We start from the raw sequence: 21,342 nt of genomic DNA on the forward strand, positions 1-21,342 counted from the left end.
TTCGAGATGTTTTTAAGAAGATATTTCTCTTTCGATTTCAATTGTATTCCTATCTGTAATAATTAAAAAATATTAGTTTAGAAAAAGTACCAAAACTCAATTGAATTTTGTTCCCTCATTAGTCCAAATTCGAGATGTTTTTAATAAGAGAACAATTCGAATAAGAGAACAATTCGATTTATCATTAATAGTTTAGAAAATAAATTAGGTAAAAAATTGGGCTAACAGAAGATTTTTACCCGTTTTACCCTTTAAAAGAACAATTATCAAAAACGTATACACGTGTCCACGTTCCATCAAAAAAATGTATACTCGATACATTTATTTTTGCAAGATGGAATTGGGAAAAAACATAAAAGGAGTGTCTACATAGTACCAAAAACATGCTCTAAATCATAGAAGATTCAGTGTTATGATTCTTGAATTTTATGCAATATTTGTACCTATTTGTACCTACCTATTACTCAATACGTTACTTACACTAAACGACAGCAGGTAGTTAAATATTGAACAAACACTATTTTCATTCCGATATTAAAAAAATTATTTGAATGGCTCATATATTTAAAAATAATAAAAACTAAAAAAAAAATAAATAAATAAACAAATAAGTTTTTTGTTTTTCCAATAATTTGTTGTTTACTGTTTTTTTTTTTCTTTTTATCCGATCATTTATATAAGCAAAGGCTTAATTAAACAAAACAAAAATTATATAAAATTAAATAAAAATTATGAACAATAAAAAAAATTAAAGCAACAAAATGGTGTATAAAACAATGGTTTTTGTTTTCAAAAGGCTACATACATTAAATGTATTTTTTAAAAAAAAAAAAGTAAAAGTAATTTCTTTTAAGATTTTTTTGCTAAATTTGAAGTAAAATAAACAAAATTAAAACAGCAGCAGCAACAGTAGAAGTGAACGGAGTAGAGGTTACAAGGATGACAGCTATAATTAAATTAAAATAAAATAAAAAAGAGAGGAGTAGTGGAGAATGAGTGAGTGTTACTTCTGCACTTTCTCTTTGTATCCATTTAAAAATAAAAATTAACTGTGACTGTAGGCCTTTGCAAATTGCTTAACGTAATTTTTTGTTTTCTTTTTAGTGACTATAGTTAAGTTTTCTTTACTTTACTTTGCTTTACATTACTTTCCTTTTTTTGTTTTTGTGTGTTTTCTTTTCTTTGATGATAGAGTGAATAAGTGGGTGTTGTATTGGTGTTACGCTTTTCTTTTAAATTTTTTGGGTTTTTGTTTTTCATTCAATAAATGTTTTGCTTTTGTTGCAAATAAAACAAATTAAAAGAATACAATACATACATATGTTTAGAACTTATGAGCAAGAAATTAAGTAATAAAAATATATAATTAACTACAAATTTTGTGGTTTTTTGTTGACTGACTACAACAAAAAAATTATTGTTTGTATACCTTAATTTTGTATTTTTTTGTTTTCTTCTTGCAAATTTAGTTGTAAAGAGTTGAGAGAGTAGGTTTTACAGTTTTTGTTTTTGCTTTAAATGTTGCATGTAAATGTTGATTGGTTGTTAATCAACTTCTTCACTCGTGTTTTTGTTTAACCAATTTGTTGTTTTGTATAGTTTTTTTTTTTTAGTTTTTGTTATAATTTAAATCAAAAAATAATAGTAATCATATATAATAATAATTCTTTTTTTTTGTTTCATTTTGTTTTTAAATATTTAATAGTAATAATATAATATATATTTATATACGACGATTTTCTTTACTTTTTTGTTGGTTTTTTTGTTATTTTTATAATGATCCTTGTTTTTCGTTCGTTTCGTTATTAAAGTTCATTTGTTTTAAGAATAGGTTGTGGTTTTGTGTGAGTGTGTGTTTTGTTTTGTTTGTTTTAAATCATTTAAATTTATTTGTTTTTTTCTTTAATTTACTGTATTCAATTTTTTCCTATTTGACGGCTGGGCTTAAAAGCCTGGTAAAATTAGGTCTTTACTTTATTTGTTTTTGTTTGTTATGTTTTTGTTTTTTTATTAAAAAGGCGGGGCTTGAAGCACTCAAGAAAAATTAAAAAATTAAGCTTGGCTCAATTTACTCGATCACCTTCAATACTTTGCCAATAGCAATAGTTTTATCTGAAATTATAAAAATATAAAAAATATTTAATAAAAGATAAAATTATATTTTTTATAACTTTGTAAAAGTTATTTACATATTAGTAAGTAATTTTGTTTGTTTATTTGAAACTTACTTTCATCTCTAAGAGTAAATCTTCCCATTTGTGGGAATAGTTTAAATTGTTCTAAGCAAATCATTCCGGAACATTCAATTCTCATAATTGCCACTTGATCTTGTTTAACGAATCTTGGACGTGATTTTGATTTATCGCCGGTCTTTTTATCAACCAAGCAGATGAGGGCCTGTAAAGAAACAAATATAAATTAGAAATAATTTTAATAAAAATAGCGGGACAGTAAAAAATTTTGTATAAAAAAATTTTTTGGGAGAATTTAAAAAAAAAATGTCTATATGTTAATGACTTAGTAATGCTGATATTGATAAAAAAATAGGCCTAAAATCGAGTTAGTCGTGTTTTTTACTTATATCTCAGATATTTGTAAACCTATTTTCTCGATTTTAAACAGCGCTCGAACCAGGATTATATAGCGGATATATTGATGTATCATCCATGCATGTAAGTTAATTGGGGCTTCGAAAATTTGATTTCAACATACAGATGGACATGGTTATATCAACTCCGCTATTTCCACAGAAAGGTCCACCGGACCGAAAATAAAATTGTTCATAAACAACTGAACAATTAGAAATATAATCTCTAAATTTGTATAACACGAGAAAGTAGACCTGGAAATATATTTTGTCTTGCTCTTAACTATTTTTAATGACATTTTCTCTTTAATATTTACAGTTTGCATATTTATATTATGACACATGTCTTTATATCAACAACCAAGTATTACAAAAACAAGTAAGAGAGCTATGTTCGGCTGTGCCGAATCTTATATACCCTTCACCAAATTAGACTTCAAAATAAAAATTTTAAATATTTTTAAGTAAACAAAATTTATTTTATGGAAAAAAAAATTCGAAATTTTTTTTTTTTAATTTTTTTTTAATATTTAGCGAAAAATATTAATAAAGCTCCATTAACGGAACATTTTAAATTAGATTTTGTTCATGTTCCAATGTCGCGTTCCGCTACCTAAATAATTGTACTAAGCGATCGTTCTAATAAAGAGGCTGAACATTTTAATTCAAATCAAAATTTAGTAAATTTAACTTAAATACAAGTTACACTATAAACATTTTATTTTGATATTCAAAGTGAGTATCGAACGCGATCGTAAGTGTATCTAGCATGAATAATGATCATGACAACAGCTTGTATTTTAATAATTTCAAAGTGATAAAAAAACGAAATTTCCGAATGCGAATGGGATGAGACCAATAGTAAATGAAAGTTGCCGTTATCCATAACAAAACTTTCAAGATTTTTTTTAGTTCAGTGCGACATTTTTTTTACGCGCATTTGAAGTTGGTGATTTTGGAACGCTGACTAAAAGCAAAACAACATTGAAATTTTAATAAAATAATGCTTATTTATTTATTATCCTGGAAAGTTGTGGTATATTACTGTTTTTGGGGTCGAGGAATTCTTTGTTTTGATATTTATTTTTACATAAAACTCACGCTAGATGGAGCTGTCATACAAATGGTGATATTTCTTGTAGATTTTCATAGAAAAAACGATGTATTTACTTTTTTAGGCTGAAAATCAATTTTTGATGTTTTTTTATTATTTTGATTATTACGAAGTACATTTTATTATTCGTAAGAGAGCTATATTCGACTGTACTGAATCTTATATACCCTTCACCAAATTATACTTTAAAATACAAATTTTGAAAATTTTTAGGTAAAAAAAATTAAAAAAAAAATATATTTTTTTGAAAATGCTTTTTTTGATTTTTTCAAATTTTTAATTCATTAGTGAACAAAATTAATGACAAAAAAATATTTTTGTGAAAAAAAAATCGGTTTAAAAAATATTTTTCCCGATTTTGACCCATTGTAGGTCCAAAATACCAAAGGACTTTGAAATATCTGTCATTAGATATCCATATTTTCTATATTAATGACTTAGTAATCCTGATATTGATAAAAAATAGGCCAAAAATCGAGGTTGTCCCGGTTTTTTCTCCTTATATCTCAGCCATTTGTGGGCCGATTTTATGAGCCGGCAGAGTTCCCGATATATTGATCATGTTTGTAAGTTGTTTGGGGCTACGGAAAATTGATTTCATCATACAGACGAACATGGCTATATCGACTTCGATATCTATATCGATCCAGAATATATATACTTTGTGGGATCGCAAATGAAATATGTAGAAATTACAAACGGAATGACAAACTTATATATACCCTTGCCACTCATGGTGAAGGGTATAATAACGATGACAAAGCTATGAGACAGTCGAAAGATGACTACGTGAAGGAATCACTAACTATGTAATGTAGTATTTAATGATAGAAATCTCAATTTATAAAAACTCTTTGATAGAACATTTTTAAAAATAATAGAGCAGTATTTTTAAAATAAAAATTGTAATTATACTTACTTTAACGGTAACTTCTTCGGCTGCACAATGTATATGCATAACGGCTGAATAACCAGCACAGATAATTGATTTATGCTCTAAAATAACAACTTGAGCATCGAAAATTTTGCCGGTTTTAATAGGATTAGAAGCGTCACACAAAACGAAACCAGGAGAAACATCTTCTTCCTCAATACCCTAAAATAATTTAAAAAAATATGCAAATAAATAATTTATAAAGCAAATCGTTCTGTCTATAAAAAACATACCTTCAGCTTAATTTTAACATTTTCGCCAGGACCCACAGATGTAACTTCATCATCATCAGACCAAAGTTGATCAACAGCTACTTGTGTCTGTTAACAAAGAATAAAAACAAATTAATTATTTTATATATACAGAGAACTTTTGTAAGAACTCACTCTATTTGGCATCACCAACAAGTTTTGACCCTTTCGCGCAGTTCCCGACTCCACTTTGCCCATTACAACTGTACCCATATCCTTGTATTTGTCGACAATGGGCATAATGAAGGGACCATCAGCCTTGCGATTCAGTGAAGGCAATAAATCAATGAAGGGAATGAAAGCAGGCCCACTATACCAAGGACATATTGAGTCTGGTATAGTATCACGTAGACCGGCTCCACTTAGGCCTGAGCATGGCATAAAGGTTAAATCCTTGGCGGGATTAAAACCTAATTTTTTGAGGTAAGGAAGGATCTTGTCTTTGCATTCGTTGTAACGATTCTCATCCCAATTGACCGTAGGATCATCCATTTTATTGACCAGCACTACCAAATGTTTAACACCAGCCGTTTTTGCCAACATAGCATGTTCGCGTGTCTGCCCACCACGATCGAAACCAGTCTCGAATTCACCTTTTCTCGCCGATATAACCAAAACAGCCAAATCAGCTTGAGCAGCGCCACCAATCATGTTGGGCACGAAACTCTTGTGACCAGGAGCATCGAGGATGGTAAAATGTTTACGTTCCGATTCGAAATATGCACGTCCCACCTCTACCGTTTTGCCTTTGTCACGTTCTTCTTGATTTGTATCCAAAGCCCACGAGAGATACCAACTCTCACGCGACTTTTCACGTGCCTCACGTTCATATTTCTCTAAAGTACGTTTGTCTACCATGCCGGTAAGCGACATGATTTGGCCACCAATTGTTGATTTACCAGCATCTGAAGGAAATAATAATTAAATTAAATTAAATATGTGCTACAACACAAAATGCAATCATTTCAGTTAAATCTCTTACCAACATGACCAATGAATACAACATTTACGTGTTCCTTTTTGCTTCGTGACTCTTCAACTTTTGGTAGTTTTTTCTTGACCACTTTTGGTGTAGCGTCACCTTCAGTATCGTCATTATCATCGAGATCCTCATCATCGGGTGTGATTACAGGATCATCTTCAACATCCCAACTATCAGCTGGATCAGTTTCTATAAATTCAAAAATATTTATAGCTATTAACAAATTGTACAAAATATTATTTTTAAACATAAAATTTTTAGTGAAGATTTTCTCATAGTTACAAACATTTTGTTGTTGTATAAAAATTTGATTTGCTGTTAAAACTGTATAGCTGGCAGCAAAAATATGTACCTATGTAATAACAATTTAAATGATCATTGTATTTATATGCAAAGTACACAAATATGACACATCAACAGCAACATAAGCAATTTTTAATATTCTTTAAAAATTGCTGATATTGCAAACTATTTTTTGTTCAACATTTTTGTAAATGGCTATTTTCTTATGCAGTGTAAATTTTATAAACATTTCTATGATGATAAATTGGTTATTCTGTTTGTTATTAATATTTTGGATAGATATAGTGGAATTAATTGCTAGGTCTGTCTGTCGGTTATATTGTTCGTATTCCATAAAGAATAGATACTTTGAATCCGGTTTTTGTCATAGGCAGGTGATCAAAATTAGAGCTACAAATGTCGTTTATGACCGAAATCGTTTGTCATTCCTATTGTAATTTCTACATATTTCATTCGGGACCCCAAAAATATAAATATTCTGAATCGCTATAAATAGCGGAGTCCACTTGTCTGTTGTCCACATACCTGATTGATACATGAATATACCGGGTATAGCCTTGCTTGGGTTTCTATTTAAAATCGGCCCACATGGTCGAGATATAAGCAAAAAATCACGAATATCTCGATTTTTTTGCCATTTTTTATCTATATATAAATAATTTACATATACAATATGGATATCTAGTAATAGACATTTCAAATACCTTTCCAAAATCGGCAAAAATATTTTTAAACCAAACCTTTTTTTATCGAAAATATTTTTTATAAAAATTTCGTTCATAAAAATTTTTTCATGAAAAAAAAATTTTTCACTCATATTATACCCTGCACCTTCGTGAGAAGGGTATATATAAGTTTGTCATTACGTTTGTAATTTCCACAATATAATTTTTCGACTCTATAAAGTATGGGTGAATTCCAAAACGTCTGTAGAGTAAGTTCGGGTAATATAGTATAGGCGGGTAATGTGGTATAGCTACTTTTCTCTAAAACTTAGAGTATAGGAGTAACGGTGCCAAGCTTAAGAGATTTATGATCTCAGAAAATTATTATTGCGTTAGAATACTTCATTTTTGCAGGTCATCGTGATCTTGTGGTAGACTTTTTTTGTGATCTGTTAAAAATTAACTTTTTTCTAAAACCGCAGTTTTAAACTTCCTTAATTTAATTTTAAAGTCAAATGGGAATATTTTGCTATTGAAGAACACATGCAACAATATTGAATATTTAGTGTATATGTTTAAATTTATAATAATTTCAATAAACCACTTGGTCGGCTAATGTGGTACAGCTAAATAATTTCGAACAAATAATATGCCAAAGAAAGGTGAAGTAAGAAAATGGGCAGCGGAAGATTTAAAGAATGCTATATGAGCTATTAGAAACAACGAGATGCACATTATTTTGGCATCAGTCATTCAATGTCTCCTACGAAGCGAATAATGTATTGAGGAGCTTCTGGGAAGCTTGGTCAGCCGCATCGGTTAAACCGCATCCATTGAAGATGATTTAAATAAAACGCAACTCATTTACAAATTAAAATAGTATGTATCGGTTATGTGATTTCGTATAGAATATTAAAAGAACATGGTATACCACATTTTTTTCTCTTTTCCCAAATTTCTATGAAACTTGGAACTAAAAAGTCTTTTTTACTTTCATGGATATAAACCTAACACTTGTAGTAGAACACCATCTGAGAACTGATCCAATCGAATTAAGATTCTAAAAATTGTAGTCAAATAAAAAATAGGTATACCACATTACCCGAACTTACTCTATGGAATGCAACCTTAAAAAGTCGATCGATTCTTAACGCAACCGTGTAACTTTGATAAAGTTTCATATCGCAAAATGTATGAAAAAGTAAAAACAGGCAGTATGCTAAGTTTTTTTTTTAAATTTTAACTACGCGTTTGTTTGCTTTGTCTTGATAAAGATATGACTGCATTGCATACATCCATTTTGGAATTCACCCTATATATATTCTGGATCCTTATTGATAGCCGAGTCGATTAAGCCATGTCCGTCTGTCTGTCTGTTGATATCTGTCTGAAGACACCAGACATTTTCGGGATCCAAATTTTCAATAATTCTGTCAGACATGCTTTCGAGAAGTTTCCTATTTAAAATCAGCTAAATCGGTCTACAAATGGCTGAGATATGAGCAAAAAACAAGGACAACCTCGATTGTTGACCTAGTTTTGACCTATATCTGGATTACTAAGTCATTAATATAGACAATATGGATATCTAATTATAGATATTTCAAAGACCTTTGCAACGACCATAGTAAGTTGGACCTATAATGGGTCAAAATCGGAAAAAATATTTTTTCAAAAAAAAAATTTTTTTTTTAAAATTTAAAAAAATAAATTTAAATTTATTTTTTTATTTTATTTTTGCATAGGTATACTGACATTTCATGTAACCTAGCATGGTCAATTGTCACTTTAGTGTCTCTAAGTAATCTATAGTGTAGTCATTTTAAACGATTATTTTGTACTTGACTTTAGAAAGTTGTCGGTGGAAGATTTGTTTACAAGCAATCGGTTGTTGTAGATATCTTTTTAACTGCATATTTGAGATGGACGTGTTAGGACATGCACGTGTTGAAATAACTAGTCACAAAGCTATTGACTAATTACCCTAGTTCCCAACCTAAACGATAGGTAAAATCACTAGTTCTGGACAGTCTCCTTCCTAGAACTACTGGGTAGTCATAGAAAATTGGACCTCTCATATTTTTTATATTATGTATTATCCAAAATATCTTAATGCGGATCATATTATCCAACCAATAATTCTGAAGGAAAATCAATGCATTTGGAAAGCGATCAAAATTTTCATTTCGTAATACTTTTCCCAAAACCTACCCCAAGCCAATTTCAAATCAATGTTCGAAAATGGAAAGATATAACTTATAATAACAGTTATTTTTAAATATTTATTTTTTATAACTATGTATTTTTAAACTATTGTAATTTGAAAATGTGGACGTTATTTTTGGGCTGCGCTACTAAGATTAAAAAAAAACCTACTTTAAAATCACAAAAGTATTTTAAATTAAGTGAACAAAAATATCTAAAAAGCTAAATAAGATATTATTAATAACCAGCTCACATAGAGTTAAACAATTACACCTTTTTTTGTTAATAAATTGAATACAAAATAAAATAAGAAAAAGTTAACGTGTCAACAACAAAAAATTGCAAATGAAGAAAAATAGTGTTGAATGAAGAAATGAAAAAAATGACAAGTAAAATGTCACACACACACACGTACACACAAAAAGCATAATAAATTGAAGGAAAATATTACTCTATTTAGAAAATAACAAATTTAAAATAATAAATGTTACTCATAAATAACAAAATGAAAAAAAAAACACCAACTACAATTTTTTGTAAATTTTAACTTAGTAGATTCATTTAAAATAATAATTTCAATGCCACCCCATAATATAACAAATTTGAGGTTAGGTTGTATCCCAAAAGCAAAAGAAAGAAAAAAACTCAACAAATAATGAAAGAAAACTTAACACTCCTTAAATAAAATAGCAAACAACTAGTGGTTAATGACCACAACAACAGCAACAACAAAAGCAAGAACAACAATAACGATCTATACTCCAAAGGCGAAGATGTTTACAATGTAAATTTTTCTTTTTGTTTTTTTTTTGGTAATTGTAGTCGTCATGACGTCAGTTGTGTGTTTGGTGCAGTTTGCACCCTAACAGAGAAAAAACCTTCTGGACACATTTTCATAGAAAAGATAGAAAGAAATTGGTATTTACCATTACCATTATTGACTGCAATTTTATCGGCTGTGTTGATATTTTCTATAGGTGCAGCTGCGGCCGCAGTCTTTATGGGTGACGTTTGCATGGGTGAATCCGCTGGCGGTACTTCGGCCTGATTGAGAGCGTTTGTGGAACCTGAACCGGATGCCTCCGAATTAGGTGTGGTGGCAGGAGTGCCGCTTGCTGAAGCTGGCACGCTGGCTGTTTCCATGGGTGCAATTGTAGCTGCCGGTGTGTTGTCAGTACTTATAGCAGTACTAGCGGCAGCACTGAAACTAGTAAAACTTGGTACAAATTCAGCAGCGTTTACATTTAATGTGGAGAATTTTGTGGACATTTCCGCATTATCCTGAGCCATTGTGAAATTTATTTATTTTTTTATTTGTCGACTTACTTTTCAAAACACGCACACACACGCTCTTCTGTTCTCTTCTTCTTCGTTGCTTCTCGCACTCCGGTTAGCTAGATAACCTTCGATAATTTTCCTATGCGTTTTTCTCTCCTGTCCACCACGGCGTTTCTTCGATGGATTCAGTAACAGACGGACACGTTTCTTTAATATATTCAAGTTCCTCTAACACTTGATATTTTTTTTATTATTTTTTTGTTAAATATTTTTTACACCTTTCTACTTTTGATTCACATTCCCTCTTTACTCAAATTATATTTTTACGCTTTCTTTTTTCTTGTCTCGTTTCACGAAAATCACGTTTTTCACTAGTTTGACGACAAAGGAATTTCAACCGTACGAACGTATTATTTTGTGACAAAAATAATCACAACTGCTTTGGAATTTATAAAATATTTAAATACGAATGAGTGCCAGAAGTGGTTAGGTAAAAAGGATCACTTTTTTCTTTTTTTTCAATTGTATTAAAAATTATTGAACACAATTTAAAAAGTTAACCACAACGATTCGTTTTCCAATCACTTAAAATGGCCACGCAGATAGTACAAAATTCAGTCACACCGCTAAAACATATACGAAAGTTACTTGCTATAAAAGAGCATAGTGTCAAACTCTTGTTTAAGTTGGCAACTCGACTGAAGTTTGGCAATTCAAAATGAAATAAAAGTAATGCCAAGTTTATCAACGAATGCAGTATTAAAAAGAAACGTCAAAGCTTCGTAAGCTGTAAAAAATACTTAAAGAAATGTTGTCTTTTTCTGGAAAAAAAATTTAAAAAAAAATATTTATAACATTAAAAATTTTCAGATTAAAAAAATAAAATTGTAAGATTTTGGACTTGGCATTTTTTCGTGAGAAAAAATTTTGTATATAAAGCTTTATTATCATTAAATGTGGAATTACATGGCATTCACAATAACGCGTGTGGTTTTGGCGCAAATCACCTTAAAACATATCTTGCGATTTTAAAAATTCCTGATATTTTTCTTAAGACGTTCTCTCCGCAATAATATCGTATGTTTTTAAAGTGAACAAGCTTCGAGCCAGCATATTTTTAGTCAACTAGAAGACTAACTTTTACTTTGTATGATCTAATCTGCAATACGTACAATGGTATCAAAATAAGACCCCTTTCACACTAGGCAATTTAGTTGCGAAAGTCTCTTGCCCAACAACAAAACAGCATGTGAAGTTTTCTTCTCCTATTACCTCTGGCAAATGTCGAGACTTCTGCAACTAAATTGCCTAGTGTGAAAGGGGTCTAAATAATGCAAATAACTGAGAATCACACTATTACAGATCTCCAGATATTAATTTATAACAATCCCGCCCTATTTAAGAAACACAACGGTTACTGGCAACAATGCAATTTAAACGAAGTATGAAAACTCTATAGTAGTTCCCAAACATTCGATAATGAATATTATCATTGAATTGGAGGGAACATCTCTCTTGTCCAGAACTATGTTCAGTTGTTGTTGTATGGCGCTTTGTCTTGTATTGAAAACGAAAACAATGTTTTAATATTTGTTTTTTATATGAATTATCATTTGATACAAGAAAATAGGAAAATATTTAATTACTATTGATAAATAGTTTTTAAATAAATACCATCAATTTAATTTTGTAAGAAATTATAAAAATATTTTGTATCAAAATTGTTTTATTAATATTATTAGAAAATAACTCGATATATTTAGATTATATAAAATTTGAATTAAATTTTGTTGTCTACATAAGTTGGTAAATCAACATCATTATGTTGCCATACAAATGAACTTTAAAAAATCGTGATGAATTGGCAACTATGGCAATGAATTCGTTCATTTGTATTTGACTTTTCTTGCCGTGTGGACGTGTTTTTTTCACAGTGTTTTGAGAAAAAATTCAATCCGCCATATTTGTAATTTCTACAGGCCGAAAAACAGCCACGAGATAAAAGTTTTACCAAATTTGTGTTAAATAAAAGCATCAACATTAATAATCGAAAGATGAATCACAACAACAATAATAATAGCGGTCGTCCCCCGCCACGCATTGATGGAATGATATCCCTTAAGGTAAGGCGTTTTGTAATCTTGATAAATTTGAATTTTTTCCAATGGGTTGACGCCTGTCGGTGAAAACAAAATGGCGTCTTTTTTTCATAAAATTGGATAAGAGTGCTTGAAAAAGTTAAAAGTTATTGGATGAAATGAATTTTAAATGGTTATTTTTATTCTTGTAGGTGGATAATTTGACATATCGTACCACACCAGAAGATTTACGTCGAGTTTTTGAGCGTTGTGGTGATGTTGGTGACATTTACATCCCACGCGATCGTTATACCCGTGAAAGTCGTGGCTTCGCTTTTGTAAGGTAAGTGTTATTTTTTGTTTGTTTAAATCTTGTTATTAATTAGGAAATTTTGTATACTATAGGTGTTATTTTTAATAACTACGCGTTTAGTTTTGTTTGTAATATCTTGATTTTTTGAGGTGGCTTTTTATGCGCCGGGTTTTTTCATGAAAAGTAGTGTACATAATTTGTGTAGGTATACATATTTTATTGACTTAATTAACGAAGTCCATATTATAACTATGCAACACCAATATGAACAATTTTAAACTGTAGCATATCAAGCATTTGTAATTGGAAAATTTGATATAATCTTCCGGTTTTACTTTTAAGACATTTGTTGGGTAATCAAGCCATTAACGAAAATCGTATAATCAAATACCCACACTTGGAGTATTTGTTTATTTTGAATTGATTGTTTCTGCATAATTGCTACTCATTATAACATTTTATAAACGTAAATTAATTAAAAAATAATCAAGATTTTTAACTTGATTTTCTTTACCATCAGTTTGTATTTTAAAATCTTTACAAATATAGTAGATTTAATGAATTAAGCTTAGTTTCATTAACATTTCCATATTAATTCATTTATATGTGTGTAATTGCATTTTTAACTTTTTATTAAATTTCTTTTCTATATAAAATTAATTTGTCCAAGAAAAAATGCTATAAAAATGCTTTTAATTTGCAACGGTTGTCTACGCATCTTTACTAGACGACATACGTACGAAAGCTACAAATATTTTTGTTATTAAATATATTTTTAAATCTTTAAAAAATGTGCAATTTCTCTTCATAAATAACATACTTTTGAACTAAATGATAGAAAGGTGTTTTTAGAAGAATTGCTAAAATAATTTGTTTTCAATTTGCAACGGTTGCCTACGCATCTTTACTAGGCAACATACGTACGAAATCAACAATTATTATTTATTTATTTACTTTTTTTGTAATCTAATAAGGTCTATATAATTCTAAAATGTGCAATTTTCTAATAAAATAAAACACCTATTCAATTATTCTGTGAAATGGTGCTTGAGAAGAATTGCTAAAATAATTAGTTTTTAATTTGCAACAGTTGCCTACGCATTTTTACTAGGCGACATACGTACGAAAGCTACAAATTTTCTCATTTTTCCTATTCAAATTCTATGTTATAAACACGAAAAGGGAAAAAACTCCCGTTGAATTTTTTTTTCATAATTGGGCTGAATGTATTCGAAATGGTTCTGAAATATATTTGTCAGATAACTCTTAAACAAATTCTAAAAACTTGCAACATTTTAATAAAATTCAAATTTTTTTCATTACAGATTTTATGACAAACGTGATGCAGAAGAGGCCCTAGAGGCTATGGATGGACGTAAGTTAGACGGTAGGGAGTTGCGCGTACAAATGGCACGTTATGGTCGCCCCACTTCCCCATCAAACAACAGACGTAACAACAATCGCCGTGGTGGTGGTGGCCGTCGCCGCTCACGTTCTCCCATGCGTCGTCGTTCTCGCAGTCCACGCCGTCGTTCATACTCACGTTCACGTTCTCCACAAAGTCGTTCACCCGTCAGACGTACTAAATTTTCACGCAGTCCCGTAAGACGTTCCCTTAGCCGCAGTGGTAGCCGAAATGGTCTGGGCGCTATTGGCAGTGGAGGCGGTACCGCCGACAGAGGACGCAGTGTATCACGTAGCCGTAGTAGATCTTAAACTAAAGGCTCTTAATAAGAAAATGTGCAAAAAAAGGTAAATTATTAGTTTTTGACTCAAAATTTCTAAGGCCCGTTTGTTAAGTTGCGTTTTCTTAACATTTTCTTTAGGTCTCTATCAAACCGTTATGGAAAATGGCTTCTGGGGACATGTATTTTACACTTATTTTTAACAATACGTTGCTGTCTTATCAGCAGGTATATAATAATAATCCTTTAATTTTTAATATTTTACTTTTAATTTACTACGTCAACACAACAAAACAGTTTGCAATCAATAACAAAATCTTATTTGTTTTTGTTTAAAGACAGTTAAACAAAAAAGCTGTAAAAAATGTTTAGATTATATTGAAACATTTCCCCCATAAAATTACATTCTTTAATTTGTAAGTGTCAGCTTTCTTTATCATTCTTTATAATTTAGAATATCAAAATTATAACGAAAATTCACCAGGAAACGGTGGAATTGATTTCTTTTATCACATAAAAATATATAAAGTCTCAAAAAAAAAAGTAAAACCAAACAAAGAAAACTAATTAATATTTGCCACCATTGATAAATATATTAATTAATTAAATCCATGCATTCTATTGGTATTATTCTGTATACACACAAATATCTTGAAAAACAATTGTAATCGCAGGTGTTTGCAATTGTATTTGATTAAAATAAAATATTTAGTAGACATTTTAGAGCCTACCAAAACTCCCTTCAAATGTAATTAATAAAACGTAAAAAAATATAAACCAAATTTAGTTTTTACCTAAAAATTATGATGAATTAAGACCATTTATCGGCACACAGATAGATAATGCCGCTTTTGTAACTGAACGTATCTGTGTATTTGCACTGGAATACTGCTTGCATTATTTTCTTTAACCAGTGCACACAGTTAGCTACTGATTGTAATGATTGATTTAATGACAGAATGTTAGGAAGTTTAGGTGAGGAAATCCCCATTTAGGACATTATTAAATGCCTCTTTTTTTTATTTTCCAAAACTACAACTTTTTTTAATTTGCTGCTATTATAAAATAATAAAAAAAAAATAAACAACAATTAAAAACAATAGTAATAATGATAAACCATTTTATATAATACAGGCATTAAAGCGGTTTGTTGGCTGGTTATTTTAAGCAGAAGGCAGGCAGGCTGAAAAATGTATAAACAAAAAAATTTAACCAGTTTAACCCAGTAGAGAAAATTAAATGTAATTGATGAAGTGCAGAGAGAGGGAGTAAGCTGTGTATGAGCGTGCTGCTTAGACCTGTTTATAAGAAAATAAAAACACGAAAACACCATTGATTAATGCTGCGTAATCGGGTTTAATGTTGATGCTGCTGCTGCGACTGCTGTTGTTGCTACTTTTGCATGATAATACAATAGCTGTTAGATCTTCTGAAGCGGTTGCTGATTATGTTGTCTGCTGCAACTTGTTTATATGTATGTTATCTACCTCTACCTACTCTACTACCCACCCCTTCAGCTTTTTTTGGTTAAAAAATCTATCAATAAGCTGATTTTTAACATTCTTACAGTCTAACGAAACAAAATTTGTAGAAATGGCCCAACCAACAAAGCAAGAAGCAGCATACGGCGCAGAAGTAGTCAGCAGTTGGGTGTATTATTATTGTAGTTTAATCAAAAGCAGCACTCATTTTTCAACTTGTTCTGTAACAAAACAAAAACAAACAACACATGCCGCCCAAGTTATTTTTCTCTCTCGTACATGCAGTTGCGTGGTAGCTGTGCTGTGTAACATTAATAATGATAACATTTTGTGCGTTTCATCGTACTCTCAAAATGCACAACAGGTCTAGTGGTGTGGTGTTGGTGATGATGAGATATATAAGTGGTCGTGGTGTTTGGGAGTTGTGATCTGTGTTTAATCTTAGCTAGAGTTTGCTGTGTGATCTCATCATTCACTATAACAAAAAGCAGGTTTCCAGTTTTCTAAAAGTATTTTGTTCCTCCTCTTCAACGAGACCTTAGAAAATTATGTATCAGCTCCTCCTTGTCTGCAGTATGGTTGGTTGGTGTTTAGTAGCAGTTCGTTTTCGATCGTTTTATTTTTTATCACAAAAAAAATTAATATAGCACAGGTTTATATGGAATTTGTCAGGCTTACAAAACATCAGGACCTACTACGTTAATGCTGGACTTTTATTGTGCAACATTTGAGATTGCTTTTTATACGCTAGTTTATGGAAAACATGTAAGTAAACGATGGAATTTTAATGAATTAATCACTACTTTTCAGGTTAACACAATCTATATTGGCAATTTGAATTTATGCTTTGTATAAAAGAAAAATAAAATAAAAATTCTTGAATTATAAAATATATAATTTTGTTGTATTTATTTATTTGGGGGTCATATATGGAAGGTTTTTTGCAAGATGTATGTCTTGTATAATGATTAATTAGGGACATATATATTGAGAATGAAGGTAATACATATTTAAAAAATTTTAACGTTTTTAAATGTTTAAAATAAAGGATAAACAAAAACCGAATATTCAGCCGGACTCTACAAAAAAGAGATTTGAAATCGACAGTCAGTATGACAGTCATAAATGTTTGTGCACAGAACAGGGGGCTAATTGCCGCAGTCGAACACGATCGAATACTTATTCGAACGTGGGATTTTTTTTATTTTTGGGATTCTCTTATTCGATATAAATGTATAGGAAATTATAATGATTGTGCTCGATAACGAACGACTTTTTACTCGAACGCTAATAAGCGTTCGAAATTTCACCCTTATCGTGGTTGGCGTAAACTTCATACGCCTACGACTGTTTCGTACTAGATTAAAGATAAAATGCAAACTGTTAATTTAATGTAGTACGAAACTGTCGTAGGCGTTTGACGTTAACGCCAACCACGAAGGGTGTTTATTTCGATAACGAGTGCGAGAATTTGCCCCCAGATTTTTTGTACTTTGATAAAATGTGATTTACACAACAGGCCTGATAACCTTCACCAAACTATACTTTAAGATAAAGATTGAAAACAAAATTAGTTTAAAAAAAAATTCGGATTACAATACATATATTTTTCTCCCTTTTGACCCATTGTCGGTCCGAATTTCTATGGCGATATATACGTCATTGTAGAGTTCTTTTTTACGATTTGATATCAATTTTCAGCCCAATCATGAATAAAACATCCGTAGGAATTTTTTGCCTTTTCCCATTTTTCCTATTAAAATTCAGCGTTAAAAATGGGAAAAGGGATAAAACTCTCGCGGATTTTTTATTCATGATTGTCTATCAGCCCAATTATGAATAAAAAATTCCGCGGGAGTTTGTTCCCCGGGAGTTTTTTCCCATTGAATTTGAATAGGAAAAATGAGAAACGGGAAAAAACTCCCGCGGAATTTTTATTAATGACTTAGATATATGTAGGTCAAAAATTCGAGGTTGTCATGGTTTTTCTCAACCATTTGTGGGCCTATTTTCTCGATTTTAAAAAGCAACCGCGCCAGGTCCATAGCTGATATATTGATGTATGAATCTAGTATGTAAGTTATTTGGGGGCTACGGAAAGTTGATTTCAACATACAGACGGGCATCGACTCCGCTATCTATAACGATCCAGAATAAATATACTTTGTGAGGACGCAAATGAAAAATTTAGAAATTACAAACGGAATGACAAACCGTGCACTCATGGTGAAGGGTATGATACAAACCAATTCAAATCAAATAAGGATAATCCTTTTTAATAACTTTCGAAGTCTATTTTACGATACAGATAGATTGAATCCTTAACTCACCTCTAAGAATTATTTTGATTATGATCACCATGTTACACATTTTATACTTTTCAACTCCTACTCGAGTAGGTCCACCACTGCTTACTGATACATTCTTCATACCAAATACCATAGGGTATATTTTATTCTATGCTAAATACAGTAATTATGGTAAGCGAAATAAACACGAATCAATACCGATATACATAGACATTTTCCATTTCCTAGCAACATATAAATTATTTACTACTGTCAAACAATCAATTTAATCAAAATAAGAATTTCCTAAACACATTCAGTTTTAAAAACTTCCTTTTACATCTTTGCCATTACCATTGAAAATTCGCTAAAAATGTTAAGAGTACGAAATCATTCCTATGCTCCATATTTGGAAAGAGAGGGTCGTCTAATATGTCCCATGCCAAAACCTTCCAATATTGAAACCAACAAAAACTGGCATACAAATTTAAAGCCACACGAACGGCTATTCTATCATCAAACATTAGCCTCGGTAAGGGGATGTAAACGTTATCTGGCTTCTGCGAAAATACCCAAAGATTCATTAGACTTTCAATTGCAATCACGGTATATCCACTCAAGAGAGTATTTCCCGGAAAAAGTGGATTTTGTTTTGCAAGTGGAAACTTGCCAGAGACTTCCGCAAACATTTCGTGTTTTAAGAAATACCAGGGATATACCATTGGAAAAACCGGAATTGATAGGACATCCTTTGAAAATAGGTAAGATTTTTGTGTTATGTTTGGATTTTTATACATTTTAAGGTAATTTTGTTTTAAAAAGGTGGACTTAAGGAAAAGATGTCTCCCCATAGTGTTAAATTAATAAATAGTGGACCTCATACCCAATTGGTCAACAATGGCTATTCGCGTCAACCAGCCGATGGTAATTTTTTCCGTTATTAAATAATATGAACATTTTTTATAATTTTTACAAAATAAAAATCTTTGTAAATTGTTTAATAAAATAAATCATTTTTCTTATGTTAAAAAAATCAACTTTCGTTTATCTGCTCTATTTTAGCTTGTTTAGTTTTCTGCGCATCCTTGTCCTCGCCATTTTCATTCAAATCTTCCGATTCTGTAGCTTTATGCTTTTGTTTTTTATTTTGGTTGCGAAAACTTTTGGCAACTTTATCTTCTCCCACCCTGTAATAAAAAAATAAATAAAAGTTAAGATCGAAAGACAGAAATATTTGTAAAATAAAATCTAACATTATAGTTGCTCTGGTTCCTGGACCCCAATGTGCAGTAGGATTTTCTTGAAATCTGGTTAAAGCCTGCTTTCTACTTTTAGGATTTGCCTCGGGATGTATACTATCGAAATCGTATTCTTGTGAACATTCTTTGCTTAAAATTGCTTTTATGGGTGTACCCTCAATCATGCGCTCTTCCTTAACGGGATGACGTTTATTCCAACTTCTTAAAATGTCCCATAACACAGAGGCGGGAGCATTTGTTTTAATGGAATTCTTGTAGGCATGTGAGAAAGACACCTTATAGCCGGCATTTAGCAAAGCCGAACGGAATTTCAATATAGGAACGATTTCCAATTTTAAGACACAACAAAGCTTGTCTAATGTATAGTAGAGTGGTACTTCATCCAATTCTTCCTGTACCACCGTCAATACACCAATCAGACGTCTTTGTGTACCCAGTTCACTTAAGGGCTGCTCGTCTATTGCCTCTAGCAATTCTTGTACGAAGGTCTTGTCGTGTATGGGATGCGACCAAATGGGACCACCTAACTGAAAGTAAAAAAAAACAGAAATTACAAACGGAATGACAAAGTTAATATACCACTCTTGGTGAAGGGTATAAACAGTTAGGATGAAGGATGTTAGGATGAAGGATGTTTTAATACTTACATGATGTTTATGACCACAATGTTCACAGCTCAAGCCCACTGGCGGCCCGGTGGGTATGCCAAATTTAACCTGATTTGGATTTGAAGGCGTAGGATTGGGTTTGATTGTGCCCAAAGGATTAAGAGTATATGTGTCACAGCCACAACATTGATAAATCATGGATTGCTTACTCATGCTAAATTTACACATGGCTTGACTACTAAATACACGCACAAAAATACGAACATAAAAATCGGCGGAAATGCTTAGCAAAGGTATGATATATTTGCCATAACGATTAGCATGAGTTTCAATACAATGCAGTAAAATACGCAGAGCCATTTCATGGCAAGACTTCATGCGCAATGGCACCGAGCCGTATTTGACATAACAGGCTTCAGGGGCATTTCCCGCCAAAACGGCCATATCAGTAGCTGTGACCAGCAGCAGACCACCATCGACCAAGGACTGTATGGCACCGTCCAGAAAACGATTGGGGCAACCATAGGGATCCAAATCGATACAATCGAACTGTTTGCCATTCGATGTCGACAAATACATAAGCGTCCTAGAGAATTTATAAGATTATTAAACTGTAGAGGTTAAATTTAAAATAATTATCACTTACATAGCATCCGCATGACTGGGTTCTATTAAATGTTCCACCTGATTATGTTTTATATTCTCTTTGATGGCCTCCACTGCCTGTCTGGACAAATCATTGGCTACAATTTCTTTAATACCAGCAATTTCTTTGGCATAACGTATACTACGCAAACCTGTAGCCGAGAGAGCTTCCAATATCCTTAAACCATCTTCATATTTTGTACCAGCTTTATATACCATGTCGTTATTTGGGGTTTCACCATTTTCCACATTTGAGGCATTACCATTTGCATCTTTTTTGCTTTTCTTTAAAAGTTTCTCTTGACGTTCTTTTTGTAAACGTTTGGAGAAAACATTTAGCACTGAAATGCTTAAATCACGATTAAATTCTTGTACCGGGTTATAGAAAACATTGCCTCCGGAAACAATTTCAGCTGAACGTTCACGTATTATTTTGTTTATGGGGTTAGTGATGGTGATCTGTAGATAGAAATATGTCAGCAAAGGTATAAAACTATATACAATTTGTTTACCTTAGATTCCTCATGGTCAACTTCCATTTTTTTTCCAAACAAACAAATAAATTTACAGAAAATATAAATAATGAAAACTCAAAACAAATCGAGTTCCACGTTTTTTGCCACAGCTGTTGAAAAGTAATGGTAATTTAGCGATTTTTCAGTTAAG

The 21,342-nt window shown here is 31.3% G+C and overlaps 4 protein-coding genes across 9 annotated transcripts; 2 read left to right on the forward strand and 2 right to left on the reverse strand.

Annotated features, from left to right (window-relative positions):
- Positions 1-612: 612 nt before the first annotated feature.
- On the reverse strand, positions 613-10,935 carry eRF3 (eukaryotic translation release factor 3). Of its 4 annotated transcripts, none has more exons than XM_065501748.1 (8): positions 10,368-10,935; positions 9,968-10,248; positions 5,869-6,057; positions 5,022-5,791; positions 4,869-4,955; positions 4,621-4,797; positions 2,229-2,397; positions 613-2,112 (listed from the first exon to the last, which is right to left on the reverse strand). In XM_065501748.1, the coding sequence occupies exons 2-8, from the start codon at positions 10,182-10,184 to the stop codon at positions 2,069-2,071; spliced, it is 1,653 nt and encodes a 550-aa protein (XP_065357820.1). In that variant the 5' UTR covers positions 10,185-10,248; positions 10,368-10,935; the 3' UTR covers positions 613-2,068. The 4 variants fall into 4 exon arrangements, with proteins under 4 accessions (XP_065357820.1, XP_065357819.1, XP_065357817.1 ...); XM_065501747.1 differs by having other exon boundaries at positions 9,968-10,257; XM_065501745.1 differs by having other exon boundaries at positions 9,974-10,935.
- A 1,291-nt stretch (positions 10,936-12,226) lies between these two features.
- On the forward strand, positions 12,227-16,773 carry SC35 (SR family splicing factor SC35). Of its 3 annotated transcripts, XR_010576045.1 has the most exons (5): positions 12,227-12,442; positions 12,610-12,740; positions 14,036-14,623; positions 15,530-15,869; positions 15,965-16,773. XR_010576045.1 is itself a non-coding variant. In XM_065502541.1 (3 exons), the coding sequence occupies exons 1-3, from the start codon at positions 12,374-12,376 to the stop codon at positions 14,424-14,426; spliced, it is 591 nt and encodes a 196-aa protein (XP_065358613.1). In that variant the 5' UTR covers positions 12,227-12,373; the 3' UTR covers positions 14,427-15,177. The 3 variants fall into 3 exon arrangements, 1 of the variants encoding a protein (XP_065358613.1); XR_010576044.1 differs by having other exon boundaries at positions 15,530-16,773; XM_065502541.1 differs by lacking the exons at positions 15,530-15,869; positions 15,965-16,773 and having other exon boundaries at positions 14,036-15,177.
- Positions 16,774-18,449: 1,676 nt separating this feature from the next.
- LOC135949941 (cilia- and flagella-associated protein 276) lies at positions 18,450-19,115 on the forward strand. The gene is made up of 2 exons (XM_065499402.1): positions 18,450-18,925; positions 18,987-19,115. Exons 1-2 carry the CDS (start codon positions 18,538-18,540, stop codon positions 19,106-19,108), a joined length of 510 nt encoding a protein of 169 aa, XP_065355474.1. The 5' UTR covers positions 18,450-18,537; the 3' UTR covers positions 19,109-19,115.
- Positions 19,116-19,141: 26 nt separating this feature from the next.
- Positions 19,142-21,337, reverse strand: Trm1 (tRNA methyltransferase 1). Its single transcript, XM_065499405.1, has 5 exons — positions 21,189-21,337; positions 20,678-21,135; positions 20,071-20,617; positions 19,418-19,950; positions 19,142-19,351 (listed from the first exon to the last, which is right to left on the reverse strand). Exons 1-5 carry the CDS (start codon positions 21,213-21,215, stop codon positions 19,198-19,200), a joined length of 1,719 nt encoding a protein of 572 aa, XP_065355477.1. The 5' UTR covers positions 21,216-21,337; the 3' UTR covers positions 19,142-19,197.
- Positions 21,338-21,342: the final 5 nt, after the last annotated feature.

The sequence above is a fragment of the Calliphora vicina genome, chromosome 2 (genome assembly GCF_958450345.1).
Source record: "Calliphora vicina chromosome 2, idCalVici1.1, whole genome shotgun sequence".
NCBI classification, from domain to species: Eukaryota; Metazoa; Arthropoda; class Insecta; order Diptera; family Calliphoridae; genus Calliphora; species Calliphora vicina.